The sequence below is a fragment of the Plectropomus leopardus genome, chromosome 6 (genome assembly GCF_008729295.1).
Source record: "Plectropomus leopardus isolate mb chromosome 6, YSFRI_Pleo_2.0, whole genome shotgun sequence".
Taxonomy (NCBI): domain Eukaryota; kingdom Metazoa; phylum Chordata; class Actinopteri; order Perciformes; family Serranidae; genus Plectropomus; species Plectropomus leopardus.
Window position 1 is genome coordinate 17,854,066 of NC_056468.1, and position 17,424 is coordinate 17,871,489.

A 17,424-nucleotide genomic window follows, 5' to 3' on the forward strand; every position below is an offset into this window, starting at 1 on the left:
TGGGTTGCAGAAGACCCTCCACTGGCACTTTTTTGATAAACAAGCTCTATTTGGATGCTGTTTTACACACTCTGGCATCTTATGTATACTGAAAGTACAAAAAATAAAAAAATAAATCCCGTGTGCAAATCAGTTTTTCTGTTGTGAATTAGAAAATGGTTGAGGGAGCCTGCAGCTTAGACTACACTCTGTCCATCAGTCACATGTTCATGACACTAGGGACAACTGAATTTAACCTCTGACCTGCAAATTCTGAATGCTTCTGAATGCAACCTGATATTTTTGATGCAGGTTCAAGGATCAAGTTTGCCTGATGACGATGAGCCTGTCCCCGGTGTCCTGTCAGTGTGTGCCCGCAGGGGGGCGCTTCATCCGCACAGCAGAGCGTGTGTGCAACACTCAAACTCTTCCCCTGTCGGCTTGTGATACAGCAGAGCGGCGGCTGTCTGCTGTCTGTGCTCATAATGTCGGGCAGAAAGCCCCGCTGTGTGGCAAACCCTCTGGAGTCTGCGATCACCACCCCGAGTGAGAGGATCCTGAAAGAGTGCCACAGTTTATATGTGGACAGCGAAAACGGTAAATAATCAATAACCGGGATTAACGTTGCAGCAAAGTTGGGACCGTAAAGCTGATCCAGGCGCGTAAAGCTGTGTTGTTATGTAACTTGGTGTTTAGTGGGACTGAAGTTTGCGGAGAGAGTTAAACTAAAAGGCTGCAGGGTTAATGTGTGAAGTGTAGTAGTTGTGCAGCAGCTGTCTGTCTGTGTCAAACGCATGACATTGAACTGTGGTGAGGCTCCGCTGCAGCTCCGGCGGGCAGCGCCTCTCTGACTGTCTGCAGCCAATAAACTGACAGCTTGCATCACACACACGGTGTTTTTAACGTGGGGGAAGTGGGCTTTAGCAGAGTAAAGGGGGCGCTTGTGTTATGGTACGGTAAATATTTGGACAACTGCACACCAGGGAGGTGTCTTATTACAGTTTTGTTTCCTGTCTTAATTATTACAGTATGGTTAACTTGGGATAACAGAGGAAACAGGAACAGGCCTATGTGATGAGAAGTGTGAGCTGGTTCATTTCAATAACACTGAAGCGAAGGGATCGACAGATTATCGGCCTGGCCGATTATGGGGGCGGCATTTGGCATTTATTTCATTGATCGCCGATAACTTAATTAATGAAAAAGTGTGCATCTTACACTCAACCAGCACCAGAGAAGGCAGTCTGAGGTACATGCAATGAAAGCGTCAGTATGGGAGGAATTTACTTTGTAAAACCTTAGAGAACCTTTTTTTATTCATTTATTTTTTATTTAAGTTTTCACTGAAATTTGTAAAAAATAAAATAATAATGTAGTTGCAAGGACCCTGCTGTATATGATGTTGAAAGGTTTAGTTTTGATTAAACATTTTCGAAAGGCATTTAAACAAAGTTTTGTGTTGGAGTTTCTTATATTCCAAATTTTAAATTTTGACATAAAAATTTTCTTTTTTATTGTAAATGCATATCAGTTCCAAATATCAGTTATCAGTCTCATTAAGTGCTGATAATCTGTATCGGCCCTGAAAAACCAATATTAGTCGACCTCCAATGAAGTGCTGTAGATTCATAGAGAACAAAAGATTATCTTGCGAAGAGATCAGTTCAGCTATGCTACAGCGAGTAAACCCCCAACCACATTTTTCAGTTCAAAAGCAATAATAAGCAAAAGTGTTGTTGATTGATTCAGATCTAACTTTTGACATCTAAGTGCAAAGTCTTGATATTCTGCACTATGTTTTGTAAATATGCATCGTGACTAAACTCTAAAGGTTGAAACCTGGCTGTTGCAATCGAATTTAGCTATTGGCTGATGCTGGTAGCAGGAGCTTTCTTTCATCAACCACTGAGCCCCCTGTCACCGCTCCATCACATCGCTGGGCTTTGAGGCAAATTTTACACAGTGGCCAAAAGTGAAATTACACCGTCCAGTACCATTATATGATAATTTGAGGCCCAGAAAGGCTTTTTATTTTTTACTGGAAATGTACCTGTTGAACACTGTCTTTATTTTCCCTGTAAATATTATATTGTTCTTTCAAGGGAAACTGTGGAAATTATTTTGAAATTACTTGTGAAATAAAGTGTTACCATTTTATCTCAGCCTTCTACCATGTATACTGTTTTTAATTATCAAGGGTCACTATTGTCACACATTCACACACATGTTAAAATGTGATGATGCCAATGTAACTGCTGCATGTCCTGCTCACTGTGTGTGTGTGTGTGTGTGTATGTGTGTGTGTGTGTGTGTGTGTTTTTAGGGCTGGTGAAGATTGCCAGCAGCCTCGGAGTTCGGCTTTTGCCTCCCAGAAAGAAGATCACTGTGACGATAATGGGGAACCACTCTGCAGGGAAGAGCTCCTTTATTAACTGGTAATACATATTATTGTTGATGGGCTCTATAGCACCATTCGTCTTCACGCCCTTCTCTCCGTGTGTAAATGAACAGCTGGGTAACGAGTCAAACAGAAATATCATCTTCTCACATGACTTTGTAGTTTAATGCAGCAGTATTGCCACATGAAATGTAGATTTTGTTACTAAGTTGTCAGGAAGAGACAAATAGGTCTAGTTTGTTTGCCATTTGAGTGTTTTGACAAAAGCTACTTTTAGAATCATGCTAAAGGAAAGACAATGGGGAGAAAATAATTGGGTATTCAGGGGTGTGTGATATGGATAAAAACCCTCTAGCATGTAATTTAATGTCTCCATAATCACATGTATTGTGATTATAGTCAAATGTTTTTAGAAATTGTTGATACCCGTTTTCTATGTAAAATTAAAAGAAAAAAATGCCTAATTTTGGCTAACACACCTGATATATGAAGGTACTTCCTCAAATTTTGAAAGTGGACTTTGTTCCCCTTTAATGCCATAGCAAAACATTTTGAATCTTCTTGACAGGGGTGCAACATGTATTTTCTGTGTCAATTAATCTTTTTTTTTATATATACATTAAATCATTTCATCTACAAAATGTAGGAGAATAACAAAAAATGTTCCTCACAAGTTCACAGAACTCAGGGTGACATCATCAGAATAGCTTATTTAGTTGAATAAACTGTTTTAAAAAAGGGTTATTCCAATTTATGACAAAGAAAAGCTGCACTTTTGGCATTTTTTGTCCCAAAAATAATTTAAACTAATAACCTACTAAACCGCTGCCAATGAACTTACCATCCAGATGACATACTGACTAACTGTTTTGGCTCTAGTTATGTTTTTTGGGGGGTTAAAATTGTTATATTGCAGTCTACTGTCATGTCATTGTGAGAGGTTGAAAAACTCTTTTGCAGTCAAAATGTTCCCCTCACCTAATCCAGGAATGTGTTTTGAGAGCGCAGCTGTCAATCATGCTGATGGTTGCTGACCTCACATATTTTAGAGTGGGGGTGTTTTTAGCATGAAGTTGTTTGTGTGGTGAAAGGTGAGAGTTAAGAGAAATGGAAATATTAGATAAGTTACAGTGGACTTTCTGTACTTAATGATATACCATTGTTTTATTACCAGAGTTGCTGTCAAATAAGCTTAATCAGTAATTTGACCTCTTTATTTATTGCAGCATTAGTTGTTTGGGGAAATACTTGGGATTCACTCTTACTTGAAGCACCAGTTATCAGCTGTAATACTTGAATAAGATTTAAAAATGTAGCGTGTTGCTGTCTCATCTTATGCAAACATTACAGATGTTAATCCTAATAGTTCTTGCGTTTATTATTGATACAAAAAAGTGTTGGAATTGAGAACATGAGAGTAGAAAAGGCAGTTTTATCTGGCTGGCTGTAAATTTGAAATTGTTTTTTCTGTTTGACTTTGTAAGTTATTGTTTGACCTCTTGAGGCATCCATTGATAAAAACACCAGTGATCAATGATCCTTTAACGCAGGGGCCGAGCTAGTTTATGGAATTAGTGCTCAAATTATCACACATTTAACTGACCTGTTGATAGGCAGAGAATAAATTGACAAAATGCTAAACACTCAATTGTTTTAACTTCTCAAATGTTAGGATTTGCAGCTTTGCCTGCTTTATGTAATGAAAATTTAAAATGTTGAGTTTTAGAGTGTTGGTCAGACAAAATAACCAACATGAAGACGTCACTTTGACAAATAGTGATGGCCATTTTTCACAGTTTTAAAGTAAATGATTAGTTGTAAAAATTATCAATACACTATTTGTTTAAGTAGTTGCAGCTCTATTACCAGAATAAGGTGTTGTTTTATTAGATTTTGTGCGCTTATGCCATATCAAAGTTAAGAACATGTTTTTGATGCATTCGATGTCCCTTGCTGTCATTGCAGGTATGTTGAGGAGCACATACAGAAAACAGGCGTCGCCATTGAAACGCAAGGGTTTACGTTCATCACGAGTGGTCGCAAAAGAGAATCACTGACGGTAAGAACAGCATGAGGGTGGTCTCTATTTTTTCATACCTTCCTGACATTTCACTGTGGTATACAGTATTTTGTGTTAGAAACAATCAAATACAAATCCAGTAAAAGCTGCTGGTGATAAAAGTAAATGTAGCATGTATGACATTTTTGTATGTCTCCCAAAATGTCAATAAAGCAAATATTCTTACACTTATTTTCCTTATTAATTCCCTTGTTTGTTGCCTTGTTAGCTTAACAGTGTTGTAACTCGTCACAAAACATGCTTCATTCAAACGCGACGGAATCAAAATAAAACTCACCAAAACAGTCATGGTTACTCTTTTCATTGCTCCACCTCTGGTTTGGTGGAATAAACCCTTAAATCTATGCGTTGGATGTGAAAATATGCGGACTCTACAGCTGTTTATCCCTGCTGTCTCTCTCTCTCTCTCTCTGCCATTGTTGACTGGCTTTATATAGTCCTGTAACGTTATCCCCACCACTCGCAGTCACCATCTTTCTCAGCTCAGCTGCCGGTCCCACAGCTGGAGGCTGACCTCTGGTGGTGCATGCTGTGCACTACAATATAATTCACCCCTCTAGATAGCAGTGTCTGTGTTTTTGATGGTATTGGAAATAATCATTTATAGATTTTTAGATTTCTTTTTCTAAATACAAGGGCTGTACCTGTTAAATACTAATATTCAACATTTTTTTTGAATGTTGACAATGAATAAAAAGTTGCTGCAGGAAGCTGTCACCACTAATGACTATATTATTATGTGCTACTTTCACAGTTTAAACGGGGCTCAGCGGGACATTCAGTGTGACAGTGGCATTCATGTGATATAGTTAACAAGCTAACAGCGCTAACATCAGATTGCAAATGTGCAATTTTTTTTGCACACACGAGATATTAAATGAAAGCCACAGATTGTGTCATATTGAGTTTCTGTGAGCTATAAATTCACCATTTTTAAGCAGAAGAGAAAAGATATTTTTTCTGAGCCTTACAGTACAGAGTGTCTCTTCCTATGTGCCGCTGCATTGCGTCCACTGCACCCTCTACCAAAGAGTAGTGTGACAGTGAAGAGCACTCACTCTACAGCAAAGTCTGGGGACCAAAACTTCCCCAAAAGTACACTGCACAGCACACTGACAAGCACAAAAGAAAGCTCGACCTGAAGCTACCTCAGTCAACTCAGACTGACAGAAAAACTTTGTGTGTTTAAGATCTGACCAACAAAATGATCAACTAACGCTTGAAAAGAGAACAATGATAAATACAACAATACTGAACAAGAACTGAAGCTGCAGGCGGCCATTAAGTTTGATTAAGTGATACATTCGATGTCAGCTTGTACAGACGAGCACTCCCTCAGTCGGTAGTGATTTCTCATTCTGTATGCTGCTCCAATGAGGGGTTTTGTTGTGTAGACACACACACACACACACACACACACACACACACACACACACACACACACAGAGGATGCCTCTTTGCAGCATATAAATAGGCTCGGGAGACACCTGTCTCTCTGTCTTCTCTCATTCTCTCCCTCTGCCTCGCTGCTCACATCCTGCTGTGGTGAAGGTGATGAAGATGAATAATATATTTGCAGTGCAGGACTGCAGAGAGGAAGGATTATCTCCTATGTACGGAAAGAGCTTAAAGCGAGCGTACCGAGCTGCAGCAGCCGGTGGAACAAGACTATGTGCAAAGTACCTAGAAGAGAGAGGACTCTGTTGTAGCGGGTCGGGAGCTCAGACGAACTGCAGATCAATATTTGTCTCATCAGGTTATTTCTCACATTGTGCTTTTGACTCTGTCACAGGGGAATGCAACGCTGCATCTCTACCCTCACTTTCGACCACTCCTTGAGTTCAAAGGTAAGCCTGCTCTTCTTGTATTAGCACCAGTAACTCATGTTTGGTTTCTGAAAAGTGCATTGTTAAGAGTATTTGTCATGTTTGCACTGAAAATGATGCCTCTCTGTTGTACTTATTCTTTACTGCAATCCATTTTTATGTTCTTAAATTAACCCCTATGTGTAAGTTTTGCTTGTTTTTAATGAGACGCATCACATAACAGAACTATTTAGTACATTTTTTTATGTATTCCTTGTGAGGATAATCACTTAAATCTAGTGGCGATGCATCTTCTCGCCTTTAATACCAAAACTAGTGTAAAATGTGCAATTATAACATCAGCACTGCAGTCTTGGTGCACTACATAAGCTCATTAACTTTGAAACCTAAAAATTCAAATTAGTGTCACTACCTTTGCAGTGTGTGCAACTGAGAAAAGCATATGGTTGTGTTTTTTATTGATCTGTTGTTTCCTCTGCTGACATCACGATGAGAAACATCAAAGAGCGAACAGAGGGGGATAAAGTGTTAACATTTTCTGGAACAGCGGGGAGAAGCAGCATTAGGAATAGTGTGCAGAAGATGAATGTAATCATGAGCTGCAGCCAGAGATTGGTTCCTTTGAGGTTTAAGATAGCGCTCTGCTGTGTGGCCCATGAATATTTCTTAGTGGAAAGTTAATCTAAGTGTACATTATAGACTCGGCTCAAGTTCAAAAGTTGGGTTGTGCTCTTTTAAAGCATTGCACCCACTAAAATTTTGGCTGTTTAATCCTGTTTGTTGCTCACAAAATGCAACTTGTAGTTGTAAACATGTTTCTGGTTTTCACAAGTTAGTTTTCTGTGTTTTGAGTCTGTGCTTCACCTTGATGACTCAACGCTGAGTCATATCTTTGACGTATTAAGTTTTCTTTATAAATCAGACCACACTCCTGTTCCCCCCTCTCATTACATTTGTGCCGCTTGTTTCTCAGATATGGGAGTTGAGATTACTCTCACAGAGGAAAGAGACGTAATTAGCGACATATTGTTTTAAGACAATCGGTCTCAGCTCTGTGTGCGTCAGCAGTGGTCTGAAGCCTCTGGATGTTGAGGTGGTCGTGCAGAAAGTCTGGGTGTGCCTGCTGTCTGAGTGGGAGCATCAGTGCGGAGGGGTGGGGGGTGGGGGGTGGTAATGTATGTTCGTGTGTTTGACAGTGAGTGCATGGGGAGTGAGGGTTCACTGGGTGCGGACCGGAGTGCTCACGGTATGGCTTGTGAGTCACACGCCCCATCGACAGCAGTGCAGCGGAGTCAGGAGGAGCTGCTGAGAAATGTCACAGCCATTAGAGACGGCACACCCCAGCAGCAGCAGCAGCTCCACTCCGCAGGCCCCGAGCTACACCAACGATCTGCTGCCACTGGAATACAAGCAGGCTTTTTATTTGAACTTCACTACTGCCTCTGGAAATGCACTATATCAGGCGTTTGTTTACCTGTCACAGCGACTGAGGATGACTCATCAGAAAAGCACCATATATCCTTATGTGGGAGTAGCTGCCGGTTATACAGTTTGGTCTCCTTCGGGATGTGCTTTGAGATACTTCTTGATATTTTTTAAGACTTATGTAAAAGATGTTTAACTCTGTCTTTTTGTCTTTATCTTATCAACCTGTTGTCATGAGTTCAGACTGCATGTGAAGGTTTTGGGCCATGCTGTTAACTCATTTTCTTTAGATGTATTTGCACTGCTTCTGGTTTGACCTGTTTAGTCCAACAAGTTCTTTTTTAGCCTTGGTCGATGCAGCATTATTGCAGCCTTTGCCCTTTTCCTCATGCACAGGATCTCCAGTGCAGCCTTCTCAGTTACAGTCACTTGAGGAACTTAGCACCCATCAGCTAGTATCGCTCTCGTTTCCTTTTCACCTTTCCAGAGACTCAGAGGACTTTCTTCAACTAGAGTGGACAAATACGTCTGTATCAAGGCTATTTGATCCACTTATTTCTACTTACATAATTGCTGCTTGTCTTGTTAATAATGCAAAGATCCATGCATGCATACGGGAAGTACAGACCAACAGCCTTACAGAAATCAAATGTGAATTTACTTGATAATATCTGCATGTATGTGATGTTTTTTCTGTGGGAGCAACAGTCATGCTGTCACCTTGGGTGCGACAATAATGGCTCGATATAGCGAGGCTGTGGGAATACACTTCTGAGACGTGTGATAGGAGGCAGATGCACCGATACTGTGGCCATGCTGATGTAAGAGAAACATACAGGAATGCTAATGTGCCACAGCAGCAGTGGCCCTGCTCGCTGCAGCACAAGGATGGGATTTGTACTGGCTGTTAACACCTGCCTCTTCCTATGAAACAACCTCAGTGTCATCGCAGGCCTGTGTGTGTGTGTGTGTGTGTGTGTGTGTGTGTGTGTGTGTGTGTGTGTGTGTGTGTATGGAGGGAGGATGGGGTGACGGGCGCGGGTGGGTGGGGTTTATTTTGTCAGTAGTGTCTAAATAGTGATCCTGTTCTGGTGCTCAGGGTTTTAGGCCGACTTGTGTGGAGTTTCCTAACCTCGCAGCGCGTTGCCTCACAGTCGTTCTTCACTGGCTAGCTTTATGTCCAACACCCCACACTAAAGCTGCCAGTTGAAGAGCTGTTGTGTGTAACCATGACAACAGACTGCTCCGCAGAGGGGACAGCAAGAAAACTGAGACCAAAAAAGATGTTTTTTTTGTGCCAAAATTAAAGTTTTTTCAATAAGGGTGTGGCCACCATTTGAGTAAAATTGATGCCTTTTCTCTCCAAATGTTTTAATGCAGCTAGCAAACATCTTTATCCGGATCATCCTGAACATTTTTGCATTTCAGTTACAGATGCATATTTCTTGCAAATGCAAACCTGCAAGCTAAAAGTTGACTGTGTTCCTGATCTTTAATGTCACTACTGGCCTCCCTCGGGTTTCCAAGTATTGACCGCACTGCGGCTTCCAGTAGCACATAATAATATAGTCATTAGTGGTGACGGCTTCCTGCAGCAACTTTTTATTCATCGTCTTTGTTACTATAAATTTATCCTGAAGGAAGCACCTGTGCACACACAGCTTTTGTATTTTCCAGGTGTTATGGACTATCTATCTGCCGAGATCTCCACCTCCAAGCAGAAGAAGTTCAGTCTGGTAACATTTGTGGACACTCCGGGTTTGGTGGACGGAGACATGGTCTACCCTTTTGATGTCAACAGTGCAATCACCTGGTTGGGTACGTCTTTGCAGCTGTACGTTTTAATACCTTCTCTAAAGCTGTTGAGTTTCTCTAATGGATATTATTTTGTGTGTGTGTGTGTGTGTGTGTGTGCGCGTGTGTGCAGGAGAGCAGTCTGACCTGATATTTGTGTTCTTCGACCCAATGGGTCAGGCACTCTGCAAACGCACACTCAACATTGTGGAGAAGCTGACTGAGAAATGTGGAGACAAACTGTTGTTCTACCTCAGCAAGGCTGATGAAGCTGGGAGGGAAACAGACAGACAGGTAAGTTCACTTAATATGTGACTTTTTAAATTTTTTTATCGATTCAATTCCAAGAAAATCAAGTTAAACAAAAAAAAAAAAAAACACTGTTTCTTACCGCAGAGGGTGATGATGCAGATAGTTCAGGAGCTGTGTCGCCGTCCAGGTCTCAACAAATGTGGTTTTGAGATGCCTACAATTTATATCCCCAACCCACAGAGGGTAAGAGTGTTTTCTTGCTTTATATTACCATGATGAACAGTTAATAGGATATAATTTTAATAGCGATGCACAATAATATCGTGTATAATAAGAGAACATGTTGAAAACATCAACCCTAAGATGAAGTATTTTTCCTATTTTGCACAGTTTGCACATTTTCTCAACATTTTAAAAGGTTTGTATTTCATGTCTCTATCTGCTGACAGGCCATCACAATTAAGAGTGTGCATAATATGATGTTAATTGCACTACAAGAGAGACTTGAAGATCACTAAAATTAAGTGTGGAAAAAAATAGGATAAATTGATATCAGCTATAGGCATATCGGATATCTGCAAAAAACCCATTACCATGCATCCCTTAATTTTAACTTTTTTAAATTTACATTTAAGACATTGTTTGCATGCTTTCAGTTTTAACTTTTAATTTTACAAAATGAAAAAAACAATAACCATCTGAAACTTGCCCTTAAAGAGTCTTTAGTTTCTGCACTGTGACATATTTACCAGTGAAACAGAATGTTTCATTTATGTTAAGTAGCAAAAGGGATTTTAATAAAATCTGATATCCAATCACACATCTCTTCCTGGCACTATCCATATTGCTCTGTTAACTACTACAACCAGAGGGAGTGTAGTTTTTTTTTTATATGGCCAGCATGGCTAGCTAGTTGCCTAAAGTCTCATTTGATTAGATGAACTTGTGTAATCGCCCTGGAGTACAGGATGAGTCATCAAACATTTGAAACAGTTTTATATGAAGAGAAAAGATCACAGGCATTTTGATGAAAAATTACATTTAAAAAATATATATATATTTGGCCTGTAACAAGAGAAAAATGATGAGTTAACACAGGGACACAGGAAATAAACTGGAAAAATGTATTTTTTGTTTCACACTTAAATCATGTGGTGCTTTCCTCTCTCAACGGATCTGGAGCTGTTGCTGGTGTTTTTCTCTAACAAATCTCAGATCAAGTCTGGTTTTGGGTCTGGATTTAAAGCTCTCTGCTGTCCTTGGGGAGTTGAACAACTATTGATTATCCTTGAATGTAAATTCTCCGCTCCACGTTTCCTGGTGGCTGTTGATGGCTGGAACAGGATGATTCATTTTGCAATATAATGAATGAGAGTTATCCACTCTCTGGGGGAGGGGAGGGGGCAGGGGTTGTAAACCATGGCCTTTGATCAGCCACCTTTGACAATGGCAGCTCCAGTCCTGAATTATTGCTGCACCATCTTGTGATCTACAACCACGAAGCTCTTCTCTGCACCGTAGATTGTGCACATCTCCAGACTTCCAATTTATTTTTGCTGAGCAGGTACAGCTTCACTTCCTGCTAAGTGCACACGGCTGTCAGTCAGAATACCCTCAGGATTTGTTGTTCGGACCTTCCCACATTGAGATGCTCAGCTGTAATATGTTTGTACAGTTATTCCAAAATGGATGCACTCATGAGCCTTTGTCTCGTTTAGCCGAGCCGCTGTGTCAACCAGATCGACGGCGTGTGTCAGACCATCGAGAAGACCATCAACCAGGCTGTTCAGAAGACTTTGGATCAGCTGGAGAAAGACTGTGACCTCATTTGTTCCACCATCAGCAGCAGACTGGAGCAGGACAGGTTCGACCTCTCGCCCTTCAGCACAGCATGTGTTAAATTTAATTTACCCCGATGCAAAATGACAGGTGGCACCTCAGAACAAATAAACCTTATCACATGTGTAAGGAGGAGATAAGAGTCTCACAATATTACTATCTGCTGCAGAAAAAGTGATATTAAAACCAGATTTCCTCCGTGTGCATGCAGGGCTGATGTGACTCACAACAAAAGTGTCCGTCTTCACTCGTTCTTGTACGGCGCTCTGGGTGTTTTTCTTCCCGTCCTCTTCATCCTCAGTTTCATCATGAACACCTTCTCCAAAGAGCAGCTGGATGAGCTGTTGGGCGAGGGGCCGGCGCGGACTGTCTCCATCTTCACAGTGAGTCCTGAAAGAGTCACATATCTGAACAATAAAACTGTAATAAATATAACTTTAATACACAGTGTTCTCGCAGATCCTTAAAAAGTCTTAAAAGGCATTGAAATCATTCACCTAGAAATAAGGCCTTGACTGGTATTAAAATGGCTTTAAAAAGTCCTAAAAAGCAAAAATGGGATTTTCTGATTTTTTTTCCTGACTTTGCACTGTACAATCTTAAAAGAATTGGTAATCTTTTTTAAATAATTGAAGTTTACCGTATGTTTTTCTCATTTATGACACCCAAAAGTGATGCTTTATGTTACAATAAACATTTGGGCAATATTAGCCCTAACCCTAAGTAACAGATGCTGGTTCATGTTTTTTTTTCTATTCAATTTTGGTTTTGGAAATTGCAGCAAAAAAAGAAAAACATTTTCTTGAAGTGTACATGTTTATCTGAGTTTCTATGTGTTTTTTATGTCTCACAGGGAATAGTGATGTATTTATGGGACTGGATTCCAGAAGACGGACAAGTGGTGTTTGTCATCATTTTTGGAGGTTTTTGCTACCTCCTGCTTTTCCTAGCAAAGTACTATGCAGGGTGAGTGCTACAAATATATAATACGAGCATATACACACACATGTGGAGATTAAACAAATAATTGATTAATCGGTTAGTCAACAGAAAATTAACCTGCAACTGTTTTAGTTTGAAGTAATTTAAAAAACAAAGGGTCAAAAATTAATCGGCTTCATCTTCTCAAGTAGGAAGGTTTTCTGATTTACAGTTTGAACTGAATATGACTGTTGATCGGACAAAACAAAAAAAGATGCCATTTTTGGGGTTAAGGATGCTCTGCTGAACATTGTTCCCCATTTTCTGATATTTTGTAGCACAAACTTTTTACCCACAGATCAGTCAATGATGAAAATACTGAGAAATTGCAGCCCTACAGCCAAGTACATACCCACACGCCCTTAAACGTGTATTATGCAGAAATTGTTGGTTACTGTTTGTAAACCATGCTGCCAGTTAAAGTGAGACAACCCTCACTCTTGTTTTGGGGCAAGCTTTGTTTGCTTGGCTTTTCTCCTGATTATATTTGGGGGGATATATTTTTTCAACACTGTGTCTGCGATTTCTGTGGCTTTGCTACCTTTTTATTAAATCCCGAGCTCACCTGAGTGCTGTGCTCTGGAAAGTCCCAAACACAGCAAAATAATAAAATACAGACAAAGGTCGGTGTATGTGCAGATAAATACACCTCCACACACTTCTAGTTGGTCACAAGTGACGGCTGAGAATGATTACTTTTATATGAGTCTATATGTTGTTTTTTAGGAAAATAACACAAAGTATATCATCACGATAAACACACTTAACCTCCAGAGAAGTGTCCAAATGAAGTAGAGCTTTTCCTGTTTTGTACGTAGGAGGATGTGTGTTTATATTAAAGTCGACTTACATCAGACACACTTTCTCACACACACACACACACACACACAGACACATACACATACACATACACACAGGAAGTGATTATTGAAATTCTGAGTGAACATTGTCATGATGTTTTTTTTTATTCTCAGTCGAGGGAATAAGACGCTGACGAAGAAGGAGAAGAGGACGATGGCAGAGTACAGCGATTATATCCAAGATATCGTCAAAACTAAGAAGGTAGGATTCTATTTTGTGTGATTTTGTCATGTCTAGTACAAAAGTTAATGCTGCAGTACTGCTGTGTGTAATGCAGAACATGTCGCTAGTAACATACAAACGAAATGTATTGCCTGACTGCAGCCCTTAAGAGATTTTTTTTGGTTGGTTGAGTTCATTGCTTTGGATTTACTGCCTGCAACTTAACTGCTACCTGCTTTAAACTTGCCACAACAACCATATGAAATAATAAGGTGTCAGTTGATATACAGTTTTATAAAAGGGTAGTGCTAGTTTACTGCAAAGTTTCCTGTGAATCCCTGCTGCATATGAAGGCGATTTTGAATCAGACTCATTAGCAATTAAAACTACTGTATAGAGAGGAAATTTCAGAATGGAAATACATTAAATGGTAACCAAAAAAAAAGAGAAAAAAAACAGACCATAAGCAGTACCAACATTTCATGAATATCTAAGTATAACTTCACTGCATGTTTAAATGAACTAGCTCAATTTTAATTGTCAACTTTGAAATATCAGAATCTCACACAGTTTATTTTACTCCACAGGGGAAATTGTATGAATGGTACCTCCAGCAGTGCGCAGCAGAGTATGACCTCTGACCCCGGGTAAGCTGAAGACAGTTTACACACGTGTGCCGGGATATTGCTACAAGATTTTTGTGAAAAGCGGCTCATCTGCCACTGTGCATCATTTAGTGTTTATTGTTGACTCAGTGGGACTTTTCTGAACAGATGATCATACATGAAATGATCAGGTTTTTCTCATCTCAGTCGGGCAAGTACAACCTCTCAATGCAGCACATCACTGCCAACATGTATCATCTCAAGAGCTTCAATTAAAGGTACAGTTTGAAAGATTTAGGGGCATCTATCGACAGCAATAAAATACATTATAATGATTATTTCTTTATTAGATAATAATCACCTGAAAATAAGAATTGTTGTAAGAAGTGTTTTCGTTACCATAGAAACAGCCGTTTACATCTACATACAGAGTGTGTCCTCTTCTACAGAGTCTGGTGCGTTGTTTCTATAGTAGCCCAGAACGGACAAACCAAATACTGGCTCTAGAGAATTATTCACGTCGGTCAATGAAGTTTCAGTTCTGCAACCTCACCACTAGATGCTACTCAATTATACAGACTGGGCCTTTAATGATTAATACGAAGTGCCTTTATTAGTCAGTGCAGAAGAACCTGTGATTGTAGTCGTTTGTTGAAAGCATATCTCATAATGTGAATAGATTTTTTGGGGGGGGGGGGGTTTGTAGTTCAGAAAAAATCATGCCAGAAAGAAGTGTTTACAAACTTTTTCGCAATTTTGTTATTAGTGATTTGTTGCTGCCTCCTGCTAGCAAAATGTTTTTTTTTACGATGTACTCCATTAAGCCCGTTCTCAATGTTCTAATGTAGTCCTCAACTCTCACAGCACCGTCCTGAAATCTGTCATGTTGTCTTTATGCAGTACCACAATGTGCTGCACTTTTCTTTGACTGCAAGCAATAACAAATACTGTGATAACTCTTGGGCATTATGACCAGATATTTTATCAAATATTTTCATACCAGTAAGGCTGCCAGCTTTGTTCTTCCTCCAAAGCATCCTACTGTCCTACTATTAGACATTTGTTTTGTTGTGTGATTTGTGCAGTCATCACGTTTTCACAGATAAAACGTTACGTGATAGTATTTAAATACACCACAGTCAACACCTGTGGTACTTGATTAGAAAAGTTTAGTAAGCAGTGAAGTCTGCCGCTGCACTGATGTGTGTCTCCTAGTTGTTAAAGAGTGCTGAACCCTCCTTGTGTAACTTTCTGACTACAACACCATGTTATGCCTTCACTCCAGTCTTTGTAGATATATTTATTTGTCTTCAAGGTGCTTTTCACCTAAATAATGTAGAAAAACCTCTTTGGGCTGTTTGCAATATCATTGTGAACACTGTCAGTTTGTATTTTGTGTGTTATCTTCAGTTAAGCTGCAGTTGTTAACTTTCATTAAAATAACTTTTTATCATATTTGCTAAAACTGTCATTGTGTTCACTTCTTATTGCTTCTAAACTAGGTGGTGCTGATCGAATATGAGTCAGGGTCCTGTTACTGCATTGCCTCTTTCTTGCCTCAAATGTTTTCAGAAACATATTTTTTAGCTGTAACATGAGCATTGGTTTGGGCTTGACTGTTTCTAATATGAAATGCAGGTCACATTCTCATTTTGCAGCTAAACAGTATACAAAAATATGTTTCTGAAAACATTTGAGGTGAGTAATAGGCAATGCAGTAACCTAATCTTGATTTATATTTTAGCCTAGTTTGGCAGTTTGCCACGGCTAAATTACAGACTACTTGGTTCTGACTGGTTATTTTCCCTCAGCTTCAGTTCATTCGAATAATTGCCATCAGAAGCACTGTGAGGAGGAAGAGGAACAATTTAATATCTCATATAATACTGTGTGGATGTCATGACAGTTTCAGCAAAAATTACGTTTCAGGAAGTTACCAACTGTAGCTTTAAAGGTATAGTTCAGGGTTTTTGAGGGGGGGCTGTATGAGATACTAATGTCAGTGTATTACATACAGTAGCTGCCAGTCGGCGCTCTTCCAGTTTGTAGAAACAGACAGGGTGCGCACCCACAGGGGCTGATATTAAAACATATTTTATCCACTTCAAAAAAGGCCTACCTTAGTATCATCATGAGTATCTCATACAACTATCACTTTAAGGAAAGTCTTTGTGTTTGATTTATGTCATTTATAAATTTGCGAAACTTTTGTGTGTGACTTTATCTATTCTGTTGTTTTTCCCAGATTTGACTTGAAATGTTTTTAAGTAATCCCGACTCAAAGAATGAAACTTGTTGAAAACCTGCAAACTATGCTCTTTTTTGAAAATCATTAAACATTTTCTACTGATTGAACTCCACTGATTGTTTTCGTGGTTATAATAAAGTGAAGGATGCGCAACAGGTGGAGTAACACGGAGAATGACATGTTTGTAAAGCAGCGAGAAGTTATTGTTGGAAGACTTTTATTTAAAAGTTTAGTTATAAAAATGCCGTTCCAGGCCTCTCCGTAGAAAGAACGATGCTTTTTAAACGCTGAGTTGACTCGTATGTCAGTGATTACATCAGCACACCATAATGTAATCAAACATCTGCTTTATACCCATTACAAGCGTTTCTGAATGAACATGAGAGAACCGGAGAAATTACAATAACTGGGAAAAAAATATTAAAGCAACAAATTCATTTCTGCTTATTTTGCCTGTGAGCCCAGACGACAAACCTCAGTTCCCTGAGTTAGTAACAAAAATATTCCAATGGAGGTGACTGCTATAAAAATACCTTTAAAAGAATACTTCACTTTCCAAATATGTATATCAATCACTCAGCCCTTGTCACCTTTAATTTCTAAGGAAAACTTTTTTTCTTGTATGCCTCTACAGTGAACAAAGAATCCAAAAACAGAACATTTCTGATGAAAGGGGGATGCATGTAACAGCAAAATTTTTATCAAAACATCCATTAACAAAGTCACACAACTCATGCAGTATATTTTGTTTGTCCAGTCACATGCTCAGTACTTGCCAAACAGACAGCTCTTTTTGACTAAAGTGAAATTTATCTATGCTTTCTTCCAAGTCAGACTCCATTAACAAAAATTATTTTACCTCGCTGGGCATGGGAGCTGCTGGTCTGCCTCTGCCTCGATCAGTTCATATTTTTGTGGTTTTGTTTGATTTAAATGAATTAAAGGATTAATGTGAGTTCACTAAAGTCACACAG

General features: G+C 39.4%; 1 protein-coding gene across 1 annotated transcript; it reads left to right on the forward strand.

Moving 5' to 3' along the window:
- Positions 1–450: 450 nt before the first annotated feature.
- si:dkey-98f17.5 (uncharacterized protein LOC569123 homolog) lies at positions 451–16,552 on the forward strand. The gene is made up of 12 exons (XM_042488343.1): positions 451–576; positions 2,303–2,414; positions 4,343–4,436; positions 6,250–6,304; positions 9,386–9,526; positions 9,636–9,796; positions 9,899–9,997; positions 11,473–11,618; positions 11,805–11,976; positions 12,447–12,559; positions 13,549–13,636; positions 14,185–16,552. The coding sequence occupies exons 1-12, from the start codon at positions 465–467 to the stop codon at positions 14,236–14,238; spliced, it is 1,347 nt and encodes a 448-aa protein (XP_042344277.1). The 5' UTR covers positions 451–464; the 3' UTR covers positions 14,239–16,552.
- The last annotated feature ends 872 nt before the right edge of the window (positions 16,553–17,424 follow it).